This window comes from Melozone crissalis, unplaced genomic scaffold (assembly GCF_028551555.1).
Source record: "Melozone crissalis strain CALT ecotype California unplaced genomic scaffold, PUWL_Pcris_2 ptg000034l_1, whole genome shotgun sequence".
Lineage (NCBI taxonomy): Eukaryota > Metazoa > Chordata > Aves > Passeriformes > Passerellidae > Melozone > Melozone crissalis.
The window spans coordinates 24,507,511-24,528,734 of NW_026535812.1; the positions used below are offsets into that span (position 1 = coordinate 24,507,511).

Genomic DNA, 21,224 nt, shown 5'->3' on the forward strand with positions numbered 1-21,224 from the left:
GGGAAGCGGGAGGGACGTCAGCTCCAGCACAGGGAGCCCCCCCGGCCTGGAGGGAACATCGGGGAGCTGTGCACCCCATGGGCAGGGTGTGGGGCACAGGGATGGCCTGGAACGGGCTGGGGACAGGGGGCACACGGGGGGAGCGTCCCCTCACCCCAAAGTGCCCCATGTGAGCCTGCCTTCGTTATCACAGGCTCATTAGTGCTTCTCGTTGAGGGTGGAAAAGAAATGTAAAAGGTTTTGTGTGTGGTTTTGATGGGATTATGGAATGGGAGGGACATTAAAAATCGTCTCATTCCGTCCTGCCCATAGCAGGGACACTTTCCTCTGTGCCTGGCCTTGGGCACCCCCAGGGACGGAACAGCCACAGCCTCACAGCTTGCCCCCTTTTCCATGCCCCTTTTCCATGCTCCCGGCCCATGGTGGTGCCTCTGTGGCCGGGGAGATGCTGCTCAGCACACCCCAGAGCTGCTGCAGAGGAGGAGCCTCATAAAGGGCAGGAAATCCCCAAAAGGGGGACCCCAACCACAGGGCTTCCCTGCCAGGAAGCAGCTGGCTCATAGAGCTCACCCCAGCTCCCAGGGCTGGAGGAATTCCTGTCAGCACGACCTTGCCTCAGGCAGGAGGAGGATTTGGGGGTCCTTCTTTATTTAATGCAGCATTTCAGGCTCTTCAGGCACAGGAGGGTTTAGAGTGAGACTTAAAAATGTCAAGAAATGTTGTGGTTTGAGACCAGCTGGACAAAATTCCCAGCCTGGCATCCTGTGGGAGAGGGTTTATGGGAATCAAAATCCCACCCAGGAGGGTGCAGGAGGCTCCAAGTGGGACCAAGAGCCAGGAGCAAAACACAGAACCAAAACCTTGCTCAGAAAGCACACACCAGACCCTTGTGTTTCAGAAATAGCCTTTAATCCATCAATCCCAGCATTGCCATCACCCACAGCCCCCCTCGGAGCCAGAGCAGGATTTTCTCCTGGAAAAACCCAATTCCCCCAGGACAGGAGGGGAGAACCAGCAGTGGGTGAGTGGGAGAACAAATTGTCTCCAGCCAGTCCAAGGCACTTGGCAGGGATGGAATTCCAGCTTTTCCAGGCTCTCATCCCACTGCTCCAGAGCTGGAGGGTGCCAGGGCAGCTCTGGGATTCCCCAGGAGCACCCTGGGGCTTGTTTGTGTTTTTTTGGTATTTTTTACTTTAAAACTAAGAGCAAACTTTGTGTATTTGGGGTTTTTCATGCTTTGGATGCAGCAGGAGGCAGCTCCTCCCTGAGACCCAGAGAGGCAGAGCATCCATGGAGAGGTTTTGGGGTCAGACACTGCAAATTTGAGGGTTTTGAGGGAAAATTTAACCTTTAGTAGGAACATTTAAACCCAGCAGCGCTCCCCATGTGCAGGCAGCCACCCAAGAGCTGCAGGGAAACCAGCACCCCAATATTTCTCCATATTTTCTGCATGGATTTAAAAATAAGGAAGAAAAGGGTTGACTTTTTTATCCTGCACTGCAGGTGAGAGCTCCTAATCCATCCAATTGCTAAATTCTTATTAAATTAATCCATCCCTGCTCCCTAAATTAAACCAATCCCCATTCCAGCCCTCAAACCCCTCTGAGGGCTTCTTCCAACCCTGCCCTTTCTGCAAAAAAAAGGGGGGAAAAAGTCATTTAATGAAAGAAAAAAGTACTTTAATAAAAGCCATTCCTGGCAGGGGATGAAATTTTAATGCAGCTGAGGCCTTTTGCAAACAGCCTGAATAAGTCATCAGGCAGAGCCTTGGCTGGGATGGATTTGCCCCCGAGGAAATGAGAATTAAAAGGTAAAAAGCTGCTGGGAGCACCAGGCTGGGACTTAGGAAGGGCTGCCTGGCTTCTTCCAGCTTTAAATCCAATAAAGGAGGGATGGAGACAAATTTATTGTGTCCCAGTGTCCCCTCCCCTACAGTCAGAGTGAGGAATTCCACATTTAATCAGTTTAATTTGCTGCCCATTTTTAAACATAGATTAATCTTTTTATTTCTAGAATTTCATTTAAATGTTCAGCCCAGACAATAAAATATAAAAAACCCACCTGGGCTGTGTGTCTGCTGCTTCCAACTATCACAAATTCAGGGCTCAGTGTTACAGAAGAATCCATGTGAAACAGAATTAGGAACTTATAAATAAATAAAATTACAAAACCCCTCTCTTCTCTCAGTTTCATGTGATCAGCAAGGCAAAAAAAAAGGGGGTTTTTATACATTTAGTTGGAGGATCCACCAGCAAATCCACCCCCTTGGCAACAAACAGACGTGTCATAGGAAACAATGGTGGTAATTTTTATTTTACAGCTTTATACAGAAAACTTCCAACTCTCTGCACCCCACTGTGTTAATAGCACACCTAAAACGAATGTCAGGTAGTCAACATTCCCCAAAATGCTGAGAACTGAGTAAAATGTACAGATTACTGAAAGCTACGACGTCACTACGAGGCAGGCATGGATTTCTTGTTGACTTGTATAGCACCGTCAAGAACAGGTTCTTTATTTCAAAACTACAGTGAGGAATAAAAAAGTAGTCAATGGTAAAATATCATCCAACCCAAAAAATCTCTAAACGACCAAAAAATAAAGTTAAACTACCCTCTCTTCTCGCCCATGATTTATAATGTTATAAGTACTGTACAATTCTCTTTGTTTCTGTAATAATAATAACATTATTATTATTATTAAAATGCCTGATATTTAGTGGCACGAGTAAAAAAATTAAAATAAATTAAGAAGCAGAGGCCAATCACCAGACAGAAAGCTTGGGACATGGTCAATGAGCAACACTGGAACTCATTCCCTGGACAGGACAGAGGCAGGAGGAGGGATTCACTTGGCTGGCATCTTCTCTGCCAGGTGCTTCTGCTGGCTCTCGGCGTGCCTGGGGGCAGGAGGAGGATGTTATTCCTGTTTGCCAAGGAAAAGCTGGAAAAGCCAACCCCCTGCTGGAAAAGCCAACCCCCTGCTCCAGCACCGAGCTGGGAATTGTTTTCCCATAGAAAAAACCCAAGTTTTTACAGATCTCCTCCTGGCAGGAGGGTGGGTGAAGGGTCAGGGGAGCCACCTTGGGGTTTGGTTTGGGGCTCCTGGGATTTTTCCCGCCCTTCCCACAGGGATGGCCAACACCTTCACCCCTAAATAACAGGGGTGGTAACCTCAAAGCCCCCAGAATAGCACGTGCATTCCCAAAATTGCCATTTCTGAAACTGCCAGGAGCTGCAGGGAGGAATCCAAGCACCTTCAGAAGAAAAGAGGGGAACCCAGGGCATGTGGGGGCACTGACTCAGCTCCAGCTCCCGTCCCTAATTTCACCCTCACCACCTGATCCTCACTATTTTCCCAGCTCTGATGCTTCAGTTTGGAATCACAGTCCTGGTGTGCTGACACTACCCAGGGCCTCTTCTTTTCCAGCTCCTTTCATCCCAAATCTTTGCATTTCTGAATGAAATATTCAGAATATTTGGGAGCATTTTATACTTCTAAAGCCCATCCCTAATTATCCCACACAAAAGTGCCTCTTGAGCCTTGCTGCCAGGAGATGGAGCCCTTAAGGGAACCTACCCATATCCTGCAAGGCTTTTTGCCTTATCAATTATAATTATTATTAATTTTAATTATTAAATAGCTAGAAAATGGTATTATCTTTATATTACACAACATATTTTCTATACAATATTATTATATATAATAAAATAGTATTATATATAATAGATAATAGAATATATTATATAATTACATATTATTTTATATAATATATAATTATATATACATTATTTATATTACATTATTAAAATGTATTATATAATTATACATTTATATATATATTATATAAAATATATATTGTAATATATTATATAATTTTATGTAATATATTATTATTTTATAACTATTTATAATATCTACATTATTTTATAGTTATATAAACTATATATTCTATAAAATATATCATTATTAAATATTAATATTTAAGTGATTCCAAAGTTTTCCCCCTTGTCCAGCCCTCCTGATGACTAAGACAGATCCCTGTCCAAGCTGGCCTTGGGCACTTCCAGGGATCCAAGGGACAGGCTGGAAAATCCATCCCTGGGCCTCTCCACCCTCCCAGGGAACAATTCCTTCCCAAAATCCTGAGTGGCAAAATCTTTAATCCCAAAATCCTAGATGGCAAAAGCTTTAATCACAAAGTTCTGTGAGGAAAAGCGCCAGATGCTGCTGCTGGTGAGCTGTGAACTGTGAGGGGAGGACAGTCCCTGCCTCACGTGCTGAGGGAAAATGGGAGCTGTGAGGGAAAGCAGTCCCTGCCTCGCCTGGTGAGGGCAAACTGTGAGGGGAAAGCAGTCCCTGCCTCACGTGCTGAGGGCAAACTGTGAGGGGAAAGCAGTCCCTGCCTCACCTGGTGAGGGAAAATGGGAGGGGACAGCAGTCCCTGCCTCGCCTGGTGAGGGAAAATGGGAGCTGTGAGGGGACAGCAGTCCCTGCCTCACCTGGTGAGGTCAAACTGTGAGGGGACAGCAGTCCCTGCCTCGCCTGGTGAGGGCAAACTGTGAGGGGACAGCAGTCCCTGCCTCGCCTGGTGAGGGCAAACTGTGAGGGGACAGCAGTCCCTGCCTCACCTGGTGAGGGAAAATGGGAGCTGTGAGGGGACAGCAGTCCCTGCCTCACCTGGTGAGGTCAAACTGTGAGGGGAAAGCAGTCCCTGCCTCACCTGGTGAGGGAAAATGGGAGGGGACAGCAGTCCCTGCCTCACCTGGTGAGGGCAAACTGTGAGGGGACAGCAGTCCCTGCCTCGCCTGGTGAGGGCAAACTGTGAGGGGACAGCAGTCCCTGCCTCACCTGGTGAGGGCAAACTGTGAGGGGACAGCAGTCCCTGCCTCGCCTGGTGAGGGCAAACTGTGAGGGGACAGCAGTCCCTGCCTCGCCTGGTGAGGGCAAACTGTGAGGGGACAGCAGTCCCTGCCTCACCTGGTGAGGGAAAATGGGAGCTGTGAGGGAAAGCAGTCCCTGCCTCACCTGGTGAGGGAAAATGGGGAGTTGTGAGGGGAGAGCAGTCCCTGCCTCACCTGGTGAGGGAAAATGGGAGCTGTGAGGAAAAACAGTCCCTGCCTCACCTGGTGAGGTCCTCGATGTCCACCAGCATGGCATCCTGCTCCGTGTGCAGCTCGTCCCGGATCAGCAGCAGCTGCACCAGCTCCTCGTTCAAGCCTGAGCCGGGGGAAAGGGGCTGAGTTTGGGGTGTCCTGGGGACCCCAGCTGGGGATTGTCCCCCAAAAGTGCCACATCCACAGGGCTTGAAATCCCTGCAGGGGTGGCGACTCCAGCCCGGCCCTGGGCAGCTGGGCCAGGCCAGACAGCCCTTTCCATGAGGAATATTTATATTTATCCCAGAGAACTGTTCTTAATTAAAGCAGGCAGACCCCAGAATAATTAAGCAATTACCACTTACTTTCTATCTGTGAGTGCAGGTCGTTGACTATCACCTGTAGCTGCCCGATGGTCATGTCCCTTAGGTCAGTAGGTTTTAAACTTCTCTTCATCAGGCATTCACTTATATGAGGCATATGTGGCAGCTGGAAAGAAACATTCAATATTTTACTGCTTCCTTCCAATATTTTACTGTTTCCTTCCAATATTTTACTGTTTTCTTCCCATTATTTCTAGTTCTGAGCAGTTTGTCCCCTCAGTTTTGCATCCCTCCCTCACAAACAGGCAGCAACGACTCCAGCAAATGGAGTCCAGCCACCAGCACAGAACTGGGCCGAAGGCTCCCAGGGGAGGAGGAGCAGGAATATCTGATGGATTTGGTTCCTAGGGGAGCAGGATCAGGAATATTTGATAGAATTGGCTCCCAGTGGAGCAGGAATATCTCAGGGAATTGGGGATGAGGGTGGTGGTGACAGCCCTAGGCCGGGGCAGGAGCACTCCAAGATGGGATGAAGACTCCAGTTCAGAGCATGAGCAGTCTCAAGGCAGCACCAACCTCTAGCACCTCATTCCCCACTCCCATTTCTCCTTCCAACCCCTTCTCCAACTCTCCTGTCCACCTCTACCACTCCTATGAGCCAGAGCCACCAGAGGAGTGGATGTCCAGGCCTGGGCTCACCCCTGGCCCCACTTACAAGATCTGCTACCGGCGACTTCTTCCTGTTCTGCTTCTCCACCTCCACCTGCATCTTGGCCATGGGCTTGGCCATAGCCAAGGCCATCTTGGCTTCAGCCTGGAGCTTCTTCTGCCTGCTGAGGAAATCCATGTCATCCAGGGACTCCGACTCCTCCTCCGTCGTGTCTCTGTCCGAGTAGGACGAGCTCTGCTTGCTCTGGGGAAGCAAACAAGCCACAGCAAAGTTTGACCTATTTTTGTGCTTTTTTTCCCCTACAGAAACTGTCAAAAGCATGGATTTATTTCTTATCTTAATCCACGGGATTATCTTTAAAAATCAGAGTGATTCCCAGCTAGGCCTCCTTGGCTTTACAGTGAAGGAGGAGCCCAGCATGTCAGAAGGTGTTGAAAAGTTAAAGTGGAGGGAAACAATTGGGGCTGTGGTGTTGTATCCAAAAAGGAATGCTGGATCCATGAAGAAAGAAGGAAAGGAAAGGAAAGGAAAAGGAAAAGGAAAAGGAAAAGGAAAAGGAAAAGGAAAAGGAAAAGAAAGGAAAAGGAAAGGAAAAGGAAAGGAAAGGAAAAAGGTTCACACGAAGGCATCAAGTCTACAGCAGCAGGGGAGGTTTCTTATCTGTCCCTCAGCATCTCACATTTACTGAGGGCCAGAGATGCTGCTCTCTGGGGATTGGGGTTGCTGCTTTAACAGGATCAGCCTCCCCAGGGATGCCTGTGGCTGTCCTGCTGCAGGCTGAGGTGCCAGACCCACCATGGGTGACAAGGGCGTGTCCAGGCTGGTCTCTGTCTTGCTGTCATCGCCGTCGCTGTCCTTGTCGCTGCCGCTGTCGTTGACAAAGCAGATCTGCAGGTTCATCCCGCTCTGTAACCTGGGCGAGCACAGGGACAGGTGACACCGCTGTCCCCTGGGGCTGGGAGTGCCACCAGCTCAGCAGGTGACAGCTCAGTGTGGCACTGGGAGCTGCTCAGTGTCACAGGGCCTCTACCACCATCTACTGATAAACTGCAGAATTACCCCCACACTGCAGGGATTGGTTATTTTTTATGGTCATTGTTTCAGAATGTCATTATTATTTTTGCTTATTCAGCTCTGATTACATTAAATAAAATCTATAAAATGCAATAAAAGATATGGAACATGTTACCATAAAAAGCCACAAAGATTATTTACAAATAAAGAATGAAAAAATTAAGATAAATGTATAAAGATATAAATAGCATATATAATAATATATATTATTCAATATTTTGTCAATGGTGGAAATTATTTATTCACTGTTTGTTTCCAAGACACACCTGTAACACAAGAGTTTACTCTGGTTTATTTTCCAGCCCCCCTGCTCCACTGCTGGGTTGGGATTGATTAACCCCACCCACATTTCCCTTCCCAGGAATGATTTTCTCTGAATACAGGATCAGGGAATCCTGCAGGCTGAGAAAAGGGAAAAGCCCAGCTGAGAGACCCCAATCCATCCCCACCTGCTGGAGATGGAGAACCCCCAAATCCTGTTGTTCCTCATTCCCAGTGTGCTGGGAGCTTGTATTGTTCCTTAGGAACAGCAAACTCCCATTTTCCATTTATTTCTGTGGGGTTTATTAGTTACTATTACTACAAAATAAACAGGATTAATAATTGTTTATTAATGAACAAGTGAAGGTGGTGAGATCCTGGCAAGGAAGCTGTGGCTGCCCCTGGATCCCTGGAATTGTTCCAGGCCAGGTTGGACAGGGTTGGGATAGTGGGAGTGTCCCTGCTCATGGACAGGGAGCTGGATGAGCTTTAAGTTCCCTTCAGCATTCCATGTTCCAGCTCTGCAATTCCATATAAAAACATGGCAATAACATCCTGCAAATGTTCCTGCAGGTCCTGGAATAGGGAATACTTTTCCTGGGTTATAAATATTAACAACCACCAAATCCTTCAGGCACAGCTGGCAATTTCTGGGGGCACAGCTGCCAAACCCTGATGAGCTGCGTTAATTAGAGCCCTGCTCTAATTACCAGACAGCAGCTCCTGGTTCAGCTGTAACTACAGACAGCAAAGCTGTTTTCCCTTTTAAATGATCCGCAGCTCAATTTAACTCCACAACTGCACCTCTCCCCTGGAACTGCAGGGTTCCTCCTGGGTTCCTGCCTCCCTAAGCCTCCTTTCTTCTCCCATCCCATGGCAACAGGTAGAGCTTCACTCCCAGCATGGGAGGTGTTTGATGCTTCCCCAGTGCCCTGGGTTCCTCCCAGCTGAACACAAAAAGGACTTCCTGCACTGCATTTCATGCAAAAACCTTAAAAATCCAAGGGAGGAATCCAAGTGCAGCTCCAGGGATGGAGCCATGTCCGGAGCAGAGCTCGTGGATGTGGAGGGGAGGCAGGAAGCCACATTAAATCTTATTTTGTCCATCCTCTAGTGCTTCCTGAGCATTAATTGCTTTTCCAATCATTAATCACAATTCCAGAATAACGGAGGTTGGAATTCCCAAATGGTTTGGGTTGGAAGGAACCTTAAAACTCATCCAGTGCCATCTCTGCCATGGCAGGGACACCTTCCACTGTCCCAGGCTGCTCCAAACCTGGTCTTGGGCACTGCCAGGGATCCAGGGGCAGCCACAGCTTCTCCAGGCACCCTGTTCCAAATCCTACGTGAAAACCTGAAGGAAACCTAACTCAGAAATCTTCACCTCATTCCCTTTATCCCCTCAACATCCAAATATCTTCCTACCCCGTGCTAAATGAGAATTTTCCCCCTCATTTACAAGTGTTCGCATAACACACAGGTGTCGCATCTGGATGTTCCAAGCACAGAAAATTCAGGAACTTGGTTAAAGGGGAAAGGTGAGGGTTAAATCCCAGTGTGAGGGGTGATCCTGGGGTGTCCCACTGCAGAGATCTCCCCCTTCCCTGGGGATTGGGGCTCTGGCTTACCGGGAGGACAGGCTGGGCTTGCCGCTCTTGCTGCAGCTCGTGTAGAGCCCGGGGCCATCGTCGAAGAAACTGCCCAGGGCCAACTTCTGCCTGATGGACTCACGCTCATTCTTCTGGGCCTGCAGCGAGGGACAGGGTCAGGCTGAGGGGAGGGACACGGGGATCAGGAGCTGGGGAGGACACATAGAAGGATGAAGCTCTGGGAAGGGATAGGAAAGGATGAAGCGCTGGAAAGGAACATGGAAGGATGAAGATCCAGGAAGGGACAGGGAGGGATGAGCTCTGGGAAGGACACATGGAAGGATGAAGATCTGGGAGGGGACAGGGAGGGATGAAGCTCTGGGAATGGACAGGAAAGGATGAAGCTCCTGGAAAGGACACATGGAAGGATGAAGATCTGGGAAGGGACAGGAAAGGATGAAGCTCCTGGAAAGGACACATGGAAGGATGAAGATCTGGGAAGGGACAGGAAAGAGTGAAGCTCCTGGAAAGGACACATGGAAAGATGAAGATCTGGAAAGGGATAGGGAGGGATGAAGCTCTGGGAAGGACATATTGAAGGATGAAGCTCTGGGAAGGGACAGGAAGGCATGAAGATCTGGGAAGGGACAGGAAAGGATGAAGCTCCTGGAAAGGACACATGGAAGGATGAAGATCTGGGAAGGGACAGGAAAGGATGAAGCTCCTGGAAAGGACACATGGAAAGATGAAGATCTGGAAAGGGATAGGGAGGGATGAAGCTCTGGGAAGGACATATTGAAGGATGAAGCTCTGGGAAGGGACAGGAAGGCATGAAGATCTGGGAAGGGACAGGAAAGGATGAAGCTCCTGGAAAGGACACATGGAAAGATGAAGGTCTAGGAAGGACACATGGAAGGATGAAGATCCAGGAAGGGACAGGGAGGGATGAGCTCTGGGAAGGACATACGGAAGGATGAAGCTCTGGGAAGGGAAAGGATGAACTCTGGCCAGGCCAGGGCACAGGAAGGAGACTTGTCCTGCTGGTCCCACCACCAAGCTCAGCACATCCAGCATCTCCCAAGCCTTCCACACCTGGATCAGCCACAGAGCACATCCCAATGGGAATCCCCATCTCTCTCCACATGGAACCAGCCTGGTCTGGGTTGGAAAGGACCTTAAAGGGCATCTGATTGCACCCCAAACTCGCTGATAGATATATCCTGGTATATTCCCCAATATCTGTACCTATATCCACACACAGCCACCTCCATCAGCATCTTCCACTTCCCTGAGCAACTTCCAACCCCACCAAAATCCTTCTCCTGCCAGCGTGCCCAGGGATGGATTTTGAACCACTGTCATCAAATTATCCCTGGGTTTAAAAATGTATTTCTATTAATAAATATAAACAAAACACAAGTATAATTATAAACATAAATACAGCCACAAACACAGTCACAACAATAAACATAAACATAAATATAAGTACAGGAGTTTTAAAATAGCAATCAACAAAACGATTTGCAATGAATCCCCGATCAATAACTGTGCAATCAATGTGCAATAAATGCAAATCTCAGCTCCAGATTCAAAACCTCCCCCAGTGTCTGTCACTAATGGGTCACGTGCCAACACTGACAACAAATTCAGGAAGTTATTGGTGGAAGGAACACTTGGAAAGCCTCAAACATTTAATTATAAAATAACACTCAATACCCAATCCAGAAAACACAACAAAAAGAAATAGGGCAGGCAAGGCTGGGCTGCCTCCATGGGGTTAATTCGTGGAATTGTGCTTCCCATATCCCACCTCAGGAAAAATAAAGCACTTTTTTGTACAAGGAAGTGTGACAAAATGCAAATTATTCACCTAAAATAACACATGATTTAATTCCAGCTCCAGTGCTGATTATACACATTATTACCCTGCCCATTAAATTGTCAATCCCTTACCAAAATAATTCATTTATAACCTAACTCCTTTTATTTCAAATCCTTAAAATAACAAAAATAAACCCCATGACACCAAGCAGTACTGAGTTTTTGGGCTGAGCTCCAGGTTCCTGAAGTTTTACCCAGACCATTTTGTTTTTAGGTCTCAATAATCAATACCTCAATCACATGGAGACAGATTTAGGATTAAAACCAGCCAGCCCTGCTGGGGAGGGCAGAACAGGGGGAAATAAAAGAGGAGAAATGAGTGAAAATCATTTTTAATGAACTGAAAGCAGAAGGAGGGAGGTTGGTGCCAGCTCATCGTGCTGCCCATCTCAGGGTGCCCTTGGCTGTGCCACTGCACCAATATCCCATCAAGTCCTGGAAATTTCCCCCTTTCCCGGCTCAGAGGATCCTCTCCCACATCTTCCCACCTAAATCTGACTTTCCTTGTGCTGCAGCTGAAATGCAGCCCACAGCCCATGCCCACCTCCTCTCCAGCTGGGACCTCTCCCTCCCCGAGCATCCCCACCTCCTCCGTGGGCACCAAAGCTGCTCCTTTCCCATTAAAACCAGCCAGGGTTGGACATTTCTCCTCCTTGCTGGTGGATCTGTGTCTCCAGATCTGTTTTAACATTGCTGTTTCCCACTGCTCCCAGGCTGACATCTGTACATTTAATCATCGTGCAATTTGTTTTCTCCAGCAGGTCATTAATGAGGATTCTCTGTAACTCTGCTCCCAGGACTGAGCTGGGAATATCCCATTTTCCAAGGCAGGCCCAGGCTAACGACCATAAAGAAATCCAGAGTCCTATTTGTTATTATAAAATGGGGAGCAGTTAGTAAGAAATAAAATATACCTGAGGGAACTGGACTTTTGACTCTGGATAAATTACCTGACAGCTGCACTCGAAATCCAGAGCTGAGTATGAAAAATTGTAAATGGAGAAGGGAAACAGCAAGGTGGGTTTTGACTGTGAAATATTCTGCCTTGGTATAGAAGGAATAATGGGTCAAATCCTCAAAATGCAAAGGTAACTCCAAGGAAAACATAACTCCGTGGTATTTAAATGTGTATTTTGGCACTGACCCAAAAAATAAAAGCGTTTCTGCTCTGTGCAGAGCTGAGCACAATCCAGTTCTCACAATGATTTTAAACAAAAAGCAGCTTTTGATTTTTAAGGGGGGAACAAAACAATCTGGGGTGGATTTTCCTTCTTCCCCTCGACCTTCCCTGTCGGAAGGGCAGCAGTGCCTGGGAGGGGAACACAGCTCCAGGGAACAGGGACACGTGTCACACAGCCCTGGGATAATCCTGCTTTGGGATGGAAGGGACCTCAGAGCTCATCTCATTCCAGGGAAGGGGCAGGGACACCTCCCACTGTCCCAGGAGCTCCCAGTTCATCCAACCTGGCCTTGGGCACTGCCAGGGATGCAGGGGCAGCCCCAGCTGCTCTGGGAATCCCATCCCAGCCAGGAATTCCCAATTCCCAATGTCCCACCCATCCCTGCCCTCTGGCACTGGGAGCCATTCCCTGGATCCTGGAGAGGAGAAGGATCCAGGGAGAGCTCAGAGCCCTGGCAGGGCCTGAAGGGGCTCCAGGAGAGCTGGAGAGGGACTGGGGACAGGGATGGAGGGACACCCAGCAGGAGCACTGGGACACCAGCAGGAACACTGGGACACCAGCAGGAGCACTGGGATAGCCAGCAGGGACACTGGGATCTCAGCAGGAATACTGGGACACCCAGCAGGGACACTGGGACACCAGCAGGGACACTGGGACATTCGGCCAGGCCACCAGGGCTATTTTTGCCAGGCTCTGTCATTCCCAGCCCAGCCCAGGCCTATATTTAAAGCCCCAGAGCCACAGGCAGCGTCTCACTTTATCTCTGCCCTGCACAGGGGCTATTCTGGGATTTATAAACAACATAAGATCACAGAAAATGTGGGTTTATCTCCTTTTTTCTTCCCGGGGTAAATGCAAACCCAAGTCAAAACTTGTGACCCAAGTCAGAGCAAAGTGACACTTGACAATGTGCCTTAAACCCCCGTGGGTTTCCAGGCAGGAGAAAGCCTTTGGAAGCTTCCCCTGCTATTTTATCACCAGGAGATAAGGAAAGAAGGAAGGAGGAAGGTTTGCCCGTGCCAGCACTTTACAAACCGCGGATTCTCCCTGCTCCAGCCCCCGAATCCCACCGGGCTGGGCGGGCCCGGGCAGCATTCCCGCAGCGTTCCCGCAGCACGGCGGCACACAAAGGCTCCTTTCTGTCCCTCTCTGTCCCTTTCTGTCCCTTTACCTTTCTGTAGCTGCCCTCGGCGGGCGGCGGGGATGCTTTCCTGATGACGTCACCCATTCCATCACCCCGCTCCCGGCTCCCGGTGCTGCCCCGGCGCCGCTCCCGGCCGCGCATCGCACCGGGAATGGGGCTGCTCGGCCGGGATGCTCTTCCCGCACCTCTCCGCTCCCCCGGCACCTTGCTGCTCCCAAATAAAGGCAGCGAGCCCCGGGAGAGGAGCTGGGAATCCGCGTCCTCCTCCAGCCGCTGCCAGCGCCGGATAAAAATAACCCCGAGCTCCAGCGGCTGCACAAGGGCAGGAAAAATGCCGGTGTCTGATGTCAAACCCCGGGCTGGCCGTGCTGCCGGGCCGGGAGCGAGGGGCTTCCTCCTTCCCTTCCCTTCCCTTCCCTTCCCTTCCCTTCCCTTCCCTTCCCTTCCCTTCCCGGGCTTTTTCCCAGGGAAGTTATACCAAGGAATTCCCAGGATCCACCACAGGGATTCAGGTCCCACAAACGGGAACCACAGCTGGAATTGTTACTCCATGTGAAACCCACCAGCAAGGACCCCACGGAGCTGTTCTCCAGCTAAACTGGCTCTTCCAAGTGTAAAAAAACCCCAAATTTATTGGAATTAAGCATCAGAGGCACCCAGCCTAACCCTGTGGGTGTGGAGAGCCTGGGGATTCCCCAGAATTCCATCCCTGGCTCCTGGGGGGACACAGAGCCTGCAAACCCGGAGCTTCCATTCTCCTGCCTGGAAATCCAGGCTTCCCAAGGGCACCACCGACCCCCTGCCACACAAATCCCGCTCTGTCCCTGCTGAGATCCCATCCCAGCCGGAAGGGTTTGTCTGGATCAGCTCTGGAGAGCAGAGCTCACACTCAGGGCAGGAATTCCCAAAAGGAATCCTTAGGAAAATGGAATTATGCCACAGTTTCTCCCCAAACCTGGTACAGCTGCAAGAAAAATCCTGATTTTTGGTGTAACACAACTACAGATAAATAATTTTAATTGCCCTATGATGTTTAATGAGATATCCAAGCCATGCTGACATCATTCCAGCCCAAATGCAAATTCCAGGTAAATTCCCAGGTCTAACAACACCCAAGTGATGCACCCCAGCATGAACCTACTCTGAATTTTCAGGGCAAAAACCAGCAATAATAAATGTTTAATTCCATTCTAGTCCCTGGATGGTGCTTTGCAACTGTAATTCCCAAATGACACAAAGTCATTCCGTGGACATTTCCTTATTTTCAGTTTCCCTCCGCCGCTGACTCATTGTGTCCTTTCCTGCTGTTGCTAAATCCACTTCCTCTCCCAGCTGAGGACGGAGCCTGACACAATAAACCCCAAATAAACAAAGAAATCACGGCACAGCCCCAGGGGAAGGCTGGGGAGCAGGGGCTGGGGCTGGGATTTGTCCTGGTGTGTGACAGTCCCCTCCTGGTGTGTGTGACAGTCCCCTCCTGGTGTGTGTGACAGTCCCCTCCTGCAGTGCCCTGTCCTCGCCATCAGGGATGGCCCCGTGTCCCCTCCCCATCCGTGCAAAGTGACCCCAAAGCCGCAGAAGGGCAGGAAGTGACACAGCCCCAAAAATAGAAATAGGAATAAATAGACTCCAGCCTCGCCAGCCGCGGTTTTTGGGGTATTTTATCCCCTGTCCCAGCTTTCCCTCCCCTCTGCCCTGCTCATTCCCTGGGCTGATCCCACAGAGCTGAGCCCAAACCCTGCACCAGGAGCTGCTCCAGGCCTCGGGAGAAGCCCCAAACCCGGCTGAGCAGCACAGCTGGGAGCACATCTGGGAGCACATCTGGGCCCTCCTCAGTGCCAGGACCTGCTCCCTCGGGATGGGCTGGGAAAGGCCCATTTAAACTGGGATATCAAAAGGGAAATGAAATTTGGGATTCTCTCAGCACAGGGACCAAACCCTTTGGTGTTCAGCCTCTTCTCCATGGGCTGAACCCACGGCCACCATTGTCCCTCTGCTTGGAACATCCCAAAAAAGGCTCCATCCCAAAAAGGCTCCATCCCACTCCCTCTCTGGAGGGGGAAGAGCCACCATTGTCCCTCTGTTGGAACATCCCAAAAAAGGCTCCATGTGCCCCAGGAATGGGGATCCCATTCCCTCTCTGGAGGGGGAAGAGCCTGATTTCCTTTATCAGGCAGTAAGGGAAAGCTCAGAGCAGCTAAACCTGGAGCAGGTCAGATTTTGGGGGGTCCCTGGGATGGGAGCACACGGAGCCAGCACTGCCAGGAGCGCCAGGATGGGCGTGGAAGGGTGGAAATCATCCCTGGGTGAGGCCAGGAGGGGCACAGCGAGTGTGGGGTGCTTGGAACACGGCCCATGGCTCCAGGACAAGAAGGCAGCAGAATTCCCCTTTCCTGAGCATGAAAGCATTGCTGGAGCCAGTGAAATCCCCCTCGGGGCTGGGTGGGCTCCAGAGGGGGAGGAATTCCCCATTCCTGCTGGGATCAGCTCCCAAACACTGCTGGATCCCAAGGGAGGAGAGGAACCCCTGAACTCCCAGCAGAGCTCAAGGAAAGCTCTCCAAGGTGCCAAATTCATGGGCATGGGGCACTCAGGGATTGAGGTCAACTCCAGGATCTTGGAATGTCAAGTGCCAGAACTATCAGGGAGAAATTCTTTACAAGAGGATGGAACAGGACAAGGAGAAATGGTTTTGAACTGGCAGAGGGCAGGGATGGGTGGGATTTTGGGAAGGAATTCCTGCCTAGGAGGGTGAGGAGGCCCTGGAATGGATTCCCAGAGCAGCTGGGGCTGTCCCTGGATCCCTGGAAGTGCCCAAGGCCAGTTCAGATGGGGCTTGGAACAATCTGTGATAGTGAGAGATGTCCCTGCACATCAGGATGGGCTTTAAGGCCCCTTCCAATCCAAATTATTCTGTCATTCTGTGATTCCATGCCACAAAACCTCGATTTTATTGCAAGTGTTGGAAAAAACCTCTCCCACCAGTCCCTTCCCAGCACAGGGCTCTTGCAATTTGTAAAATTCGGGGATGAGCTGAGCCCAAGGCCTCCCTGTGGTGATGCCTCTCTGAGCCTCAGCACACCCCACGTGCTTTTCCAGCTCTTGGCAGAGCCTTTTTGTGGGATCCCTGTCTGAACAAGGCCCCAGAGCTCCTGACAAAGGCTCTGTTTCATTGTCACTGCCGTGGGATGTGGGGCAGTGCCACGGAGCCTCCTCAGCTGTGCCAGCCTGGAGCATTCTCCATGGAATGGGGCCAGGCCAGCAGCTCTCCAGCTTCTCCACACTGGATTCTCATGGAATTTGAGGTTTTCCCAAGGCCTGTCCCTTGGAGTTACATTTTGCCACCAGAATTTGCACTCACTTTAAAGAAAAATATGGTACCAGCTGATTTCTGGAGCCTCCAAACCCCTCCTGAGACCAAACCAAAGAAAACTCATGAAGCCTCCAATAATTTTGTGAATTTTATGGATTAATTCTGGGGTTCTCTGGGATCCTGGGAGGGGTGGGGGGCATCCAGCCCTGCCTGGTTCATCCCTGGCACTTCCAGCCTGATCCAAAGTGGCACCAGCACCTCCTTGCCAACAGATCCCTCTCAGAAACAGCCAAATAAAGCCAATCCCAACACCTGGACACATCCCACATCCCTGAAAAACCCACCAGGCCCCACCACTGCCCCACCTCAGGGGTGATCTCTAGGCCACTAAAATCTCTTTTCTCCTCAGGTCTCTTTTTCTTTTTAATTTTCCCCGCACGTGTGGAGCCTGGAACCATCTCTGGAGCCCTGGTGCCAGCAGATAGCTCAGCCCTGCCTGGTGCCAGAACACGGAGCCAAATCCTGTTCCCAGGGGCAACTGGAGCCTCCTGCCTCAAGCACAGCACCGGGTGCCCCCCATTCTCTGCTTTTCACCAGAAATTCAACAATCCGTGATTCAGACACATCACCCACTTGTACAGCAACGGTGACAAACGTGGATTAAAGCAGGAGGAGGCTGAGGAGCCCAACACTGCTCCCTGAAGCTGTCAGGCCCTGCTGAAAACACAGATTTACACAGCAAACTGAAGGCCTGCCTGAGGCTGAGGGCCAGTAAAGCCCAGCTGAGCCACCCAGCAGAATAAAACCTTTATTTCTGGGCTGAAGCCGGGATTTGCACGCTGGATTTTTATTCCATGTGGGCTCAGGAGCTCACAAAACATCACTCAGCCAGGGTTTTCCTGGGCAGACTGCAGGAGGAATTATGGAAGCCTAAATAAAATGTTTGATACAGGGAAATAAACTGGAATAAATAAGAAAAGAAGCATAATTAAGAAAGAAACCCACAGCACAGAGAGTGGCAGCCTCCAGCCTGACTCCAGGATGCATCCATGGAAAAGATGGCACATGCTGGGGCCTCCAGGCCATGGAAGAGCCACCCTAAATCCCAGGAACTCACCTGACACCACATCCAAACCCCAGGAGAGCCCGGGGCCACCTGCACTGCCAGCTCAGCTCTGGGGGATCGGGGATTTCAGGAACATCCTCCTCTTCCTCAGCCCCTGCCCATCCCAGCTCCCTCCCTGCCACGGATTTGGTGGCCCAGCCATGACCTGGGCACGGCAGAGATTTTCTGCTGGAATTCTCCAAAACAAACCCATTTTCAAGTTTTCCCAAGCGCTGACTTGTTCCCGTCTTTGATTTATTTTTGGTTTCTTTAACAGCTCCGAGAAAAGGGGTGTGGGGAAGGAGCAGAGCAGAGCAAACACTGCCACCCCCTCCCAGGGCAGCCACGAAATCCCATCACTGCTGTGATCCCAAAGCAATCCCATCACTGCTGTGATCCCAAAGCCCGGGATTGCCGTCCACAAAAGGATTAAAGCTCGGCCTTGGGTTCATGGGGCTGGGAGGGGGCTGGGGCTGCTCTAATCCCTGCAGCACCCCAGGAAGGTTTGGAAACACACTTCCATTGAAAAGATGTTTCCCGGGATTTTTTTTTCCTTAGGATTTGGGTGGTTTCTGGCTGGTTCCCCTCTAATATTTATGGGTTTGGAGGAAAGGAACCAATCCATAACAGGGTTTGGGAGCAGGGAAAGGCGGCAGTGTTGGCGCAGTAACACCCAGGGATCTTGGCCAGGCCCGTGCCGCAGCTCGGCATCATCATCACCACCATCATCATCACCACCATCATCATCCCACCCCCCGGAGCCCTCCCAGCCGGGAAACAATGCCCAACCTTTAACCCGTGCGTTCCTGAGTATGCTGGGAAAACATCCGCTGCTCCCAAACAATGGCACCATTTATCCCGGCTGTCCAGAGCAACAGGCTCGCAGTGCAGGGAAATCAAAAGGCTGGGGAAAAAAAACCACGAAAAAACCCCCAGGATATTTTTTCAAAAGAAGTTCAAAATAGAAATTCACTTCCAGAATTGCTAGACTGAAAATATTCCGCGAAAAATCATTTCAGCGCCTCTCTGTTTCGCTATCTTTTCCCTCGGTGAGATATTTTGCATCTGAGATATTTTGTTGGAAAACACGGCCTGAAGTTGGAATGAAACACGGGAATGGAGGAAAAACAAGGAAGGGGCGCTGGCCCGGGCAAGGCCCTGCTTGCTGAGGGTCCGGCTCTGGGGATGTTTGGGAATGGGGGTTTTCCAAAACACTGCACGGAGGCAACGGCATTCCTCAGCATCGCCGTGCCGGAGGGACAGGTGTTGGTGCATTTAATAATCCGCCGGTGCCATCGAGCCCCTAAATGAGACATCGAGCCCCTAAATGAGACATCGAGACCCTAAATGAGACATCGAGACTCTAACAGAGCCATCGAGCCCCTAAATCAACCATCGAGACCCTAATTGAGCCATCGAGCCCCTAATTCAGTCATCAAGCCCCTAATTCAGCCATCGAGCCCCTAATTGTGCCATAGAGCCCCTAAATGAGCCATCGAGCCCCTAAATGTGCCATCGAGACCCAAACTGAGCCATCGAGTCCCCAAATGTGCCATCGAGCCCCCGGAGAGCTGCTTCCCGTGCAGGTGCACCCACAGCACCCACACCCATCCTCTCACCCTCCCCTCTCCAGAGGGAAACGAAGCCCCAAGCCCAGCCCAGCTCAGAGCTTCCCCACTGAAATAATCCCGATGTTCCCCAAACACGGGGACCCCGGGGCTGGGGGCTGCCTGCTCACGATCACCGCCATCGCCGGTTCCTGCGGAACCAGGAGCAGCCCGCAGCCTGTGAATCACCATCCTGCGCTCGCAGCAACGTGGGAAGCGCAGGAAATGCTCTAAAAAAGACATCCCTGCGCTGCGGCAGCTCCGGGACTGCCATCCCGCGGCTCTCTCCTCCCAGGGAGCGGTTTTATCCCGGCAGGGAGGCACTGGGATGCGGGCAGGGGGATGCGGGCATCCCCGGCCCCGCTGAGCCCACCAACATCGCACGGCGAGCACAAAAGCCCCGGGGCTGCTCTGCCTGCCGAGCCCCGGGGTGCTCGGTGCGAACCCCGAGATGCTCAATGCGAACCCCGGGATGTTCAGAGCGAACCCCGAGATGCTCAATGCGGACCCCGAGATGCTCGGAGCGAACTCCGGGATGCTCGGAGCGAACCCCGAGATGCTCAATGCGAACCCCGAGATGCTCAATGCGGACCCCGAGATGCTCAATGCAAACCCCAGGGTGCTGGATGCGAACCCCGAGATGCTGGGTGCGAACCCCGGGATGCTCGGAGCGAACCCCAGGGTACTCGGAGCGAACCCCAAGCGGCGGCCCCGCGCTGCCGCAGCCCCGGGGGTGGCACAGACCGGGGTTGGCTCCAGCCGGGGCTGGCCGGAGCTGTCGGGGCTGGGGGCCAGGCCGCGCTCGCCCCTCACCTGGTAGGAGCAGTTTTCCTGGTGAACCATCTCGGTGCATCATCCGCCGCCGCCGCCCCGCCGGCAGCGCCCGCAGCCGCCGCGGCCCCGGCGGGGGAGGAGGAGGCTGGGGAGGAGGAGGAGGATGGGGAGAAGGCAGCAGCAGCAGCAGCAGCAGGAGGAGGAGGAGGCAGCCCGGGAAGATGGATGCGGCCGCGCTGCTCCGCCTGCGCACGGCGGCCCCGGGAGCGCGGGGGGGCCGGGCCGGGGCCGCCTCCGCCCGCTCCGCGCCGGGCTCCGGGCGGGGCTGCGCGGCCGCGCTTCTCTCCACGAGAGGGAAAAAATCCTCAAAGCCCCCTGGACACGGGGAGGCTCCCCCGGGCCCGGCGGTGCCGCGGCACCCGCAGCTCCGAACCCCCCGAGCCCCCCGGGAGCGGCCCGGCCGGGATGGAGCGGCCCGGGGCACCCCAAAGCAGGCGGCCCTGGAACAGCAGCTGCAGACACCTTCCCTGTGCCTGCTGCCGCGGAAATGCCGCCCGGGAGTTCTGCGAGAGGCTGTGCCCTACATTCCGGTTATTTTTACCTCCTGCAGCCGGCAGGGAGGGAGCCGAGCTCGGCCCCAGCGCCCACCTGGCCCCGGCCGGGATTGGGGCAGGGAAAGCGGGGAAAAGGGCCAGGCTGGGCATCGGGAACATTCCTGCACCCAAGGGTGGGTTAAACACGGGAAGGGGCTGCCCAGGGAGTCACATCCCTGGAAAGGTTCAGAAAACACGTGGCTGGGAATGAACCTGACCCACTCGGGAATGTGGCTCGGTGAGCACTGGGTGATCTTGGGGGTCTTTTCCAACCACAACAGCCTCATTTACAAGAGTCTGGCCCTGGCAGTGGCTGGAGTGTGAGGACACACCAAATGTCATTTTCAGTCCTTTTTTGGTCTGGACACAGCTCGTGCAAGGGGCACTGAACACCCAGAGAGCGATGATGGGGTCACAGGCTGGGCTCACACCATGCCCCAGGCACTCCCAGCCAGGCAGGGAGCAGCAGAAATTCCATCCTGCCCTCATTCCCTCCTTTCCAAACAGGATTTCTCCTGCTCTAGGCCCAGCTGTTCAGGGATTCACATGACTAAATCCAGGAACACTTGCTCAGGGCAGCTCGGATTTGATTCCCCCACACCAGATGTGCCTC

The 21,224-nt window shown here is 51.9% G+C and overlaps 1 protein-coding gene across 1 annotated transcript; it reads right to left on the reverse strand.

Annotated features, from left to right (window-relative positions):
• Positions 1-2,287: 2,287 nt before the first annotated feature.
• Positions 2,288-20,196, reverse strand: SCHIP1 (schwannomin interacting protein 1). Its single transcript, XM_054282937.1, has 7 exons — positions 20,058-20,196; positions 9,053-9,171; positions 6,885-7,002; positions 6,135-6,332; positions 5,462-5,585; positions 5,127-5,220; positions 2,288-2,899 (listed from the first exon to the last, which is right to left on the reverse strand). Exons 1-7 carry the CDS (start codon positions 20,085-20,087, stop codon positions 2,848-2,850), a joined length of 735 nt encoding a protein of 244 aa, XP_054138912.1. The 5' UTR covers positions 20,088-20,196; the 3' UTR covers positions 2,288-2,847.
• Positions 20,197-21,224: the final 1,028 nt, after the last annotated feature.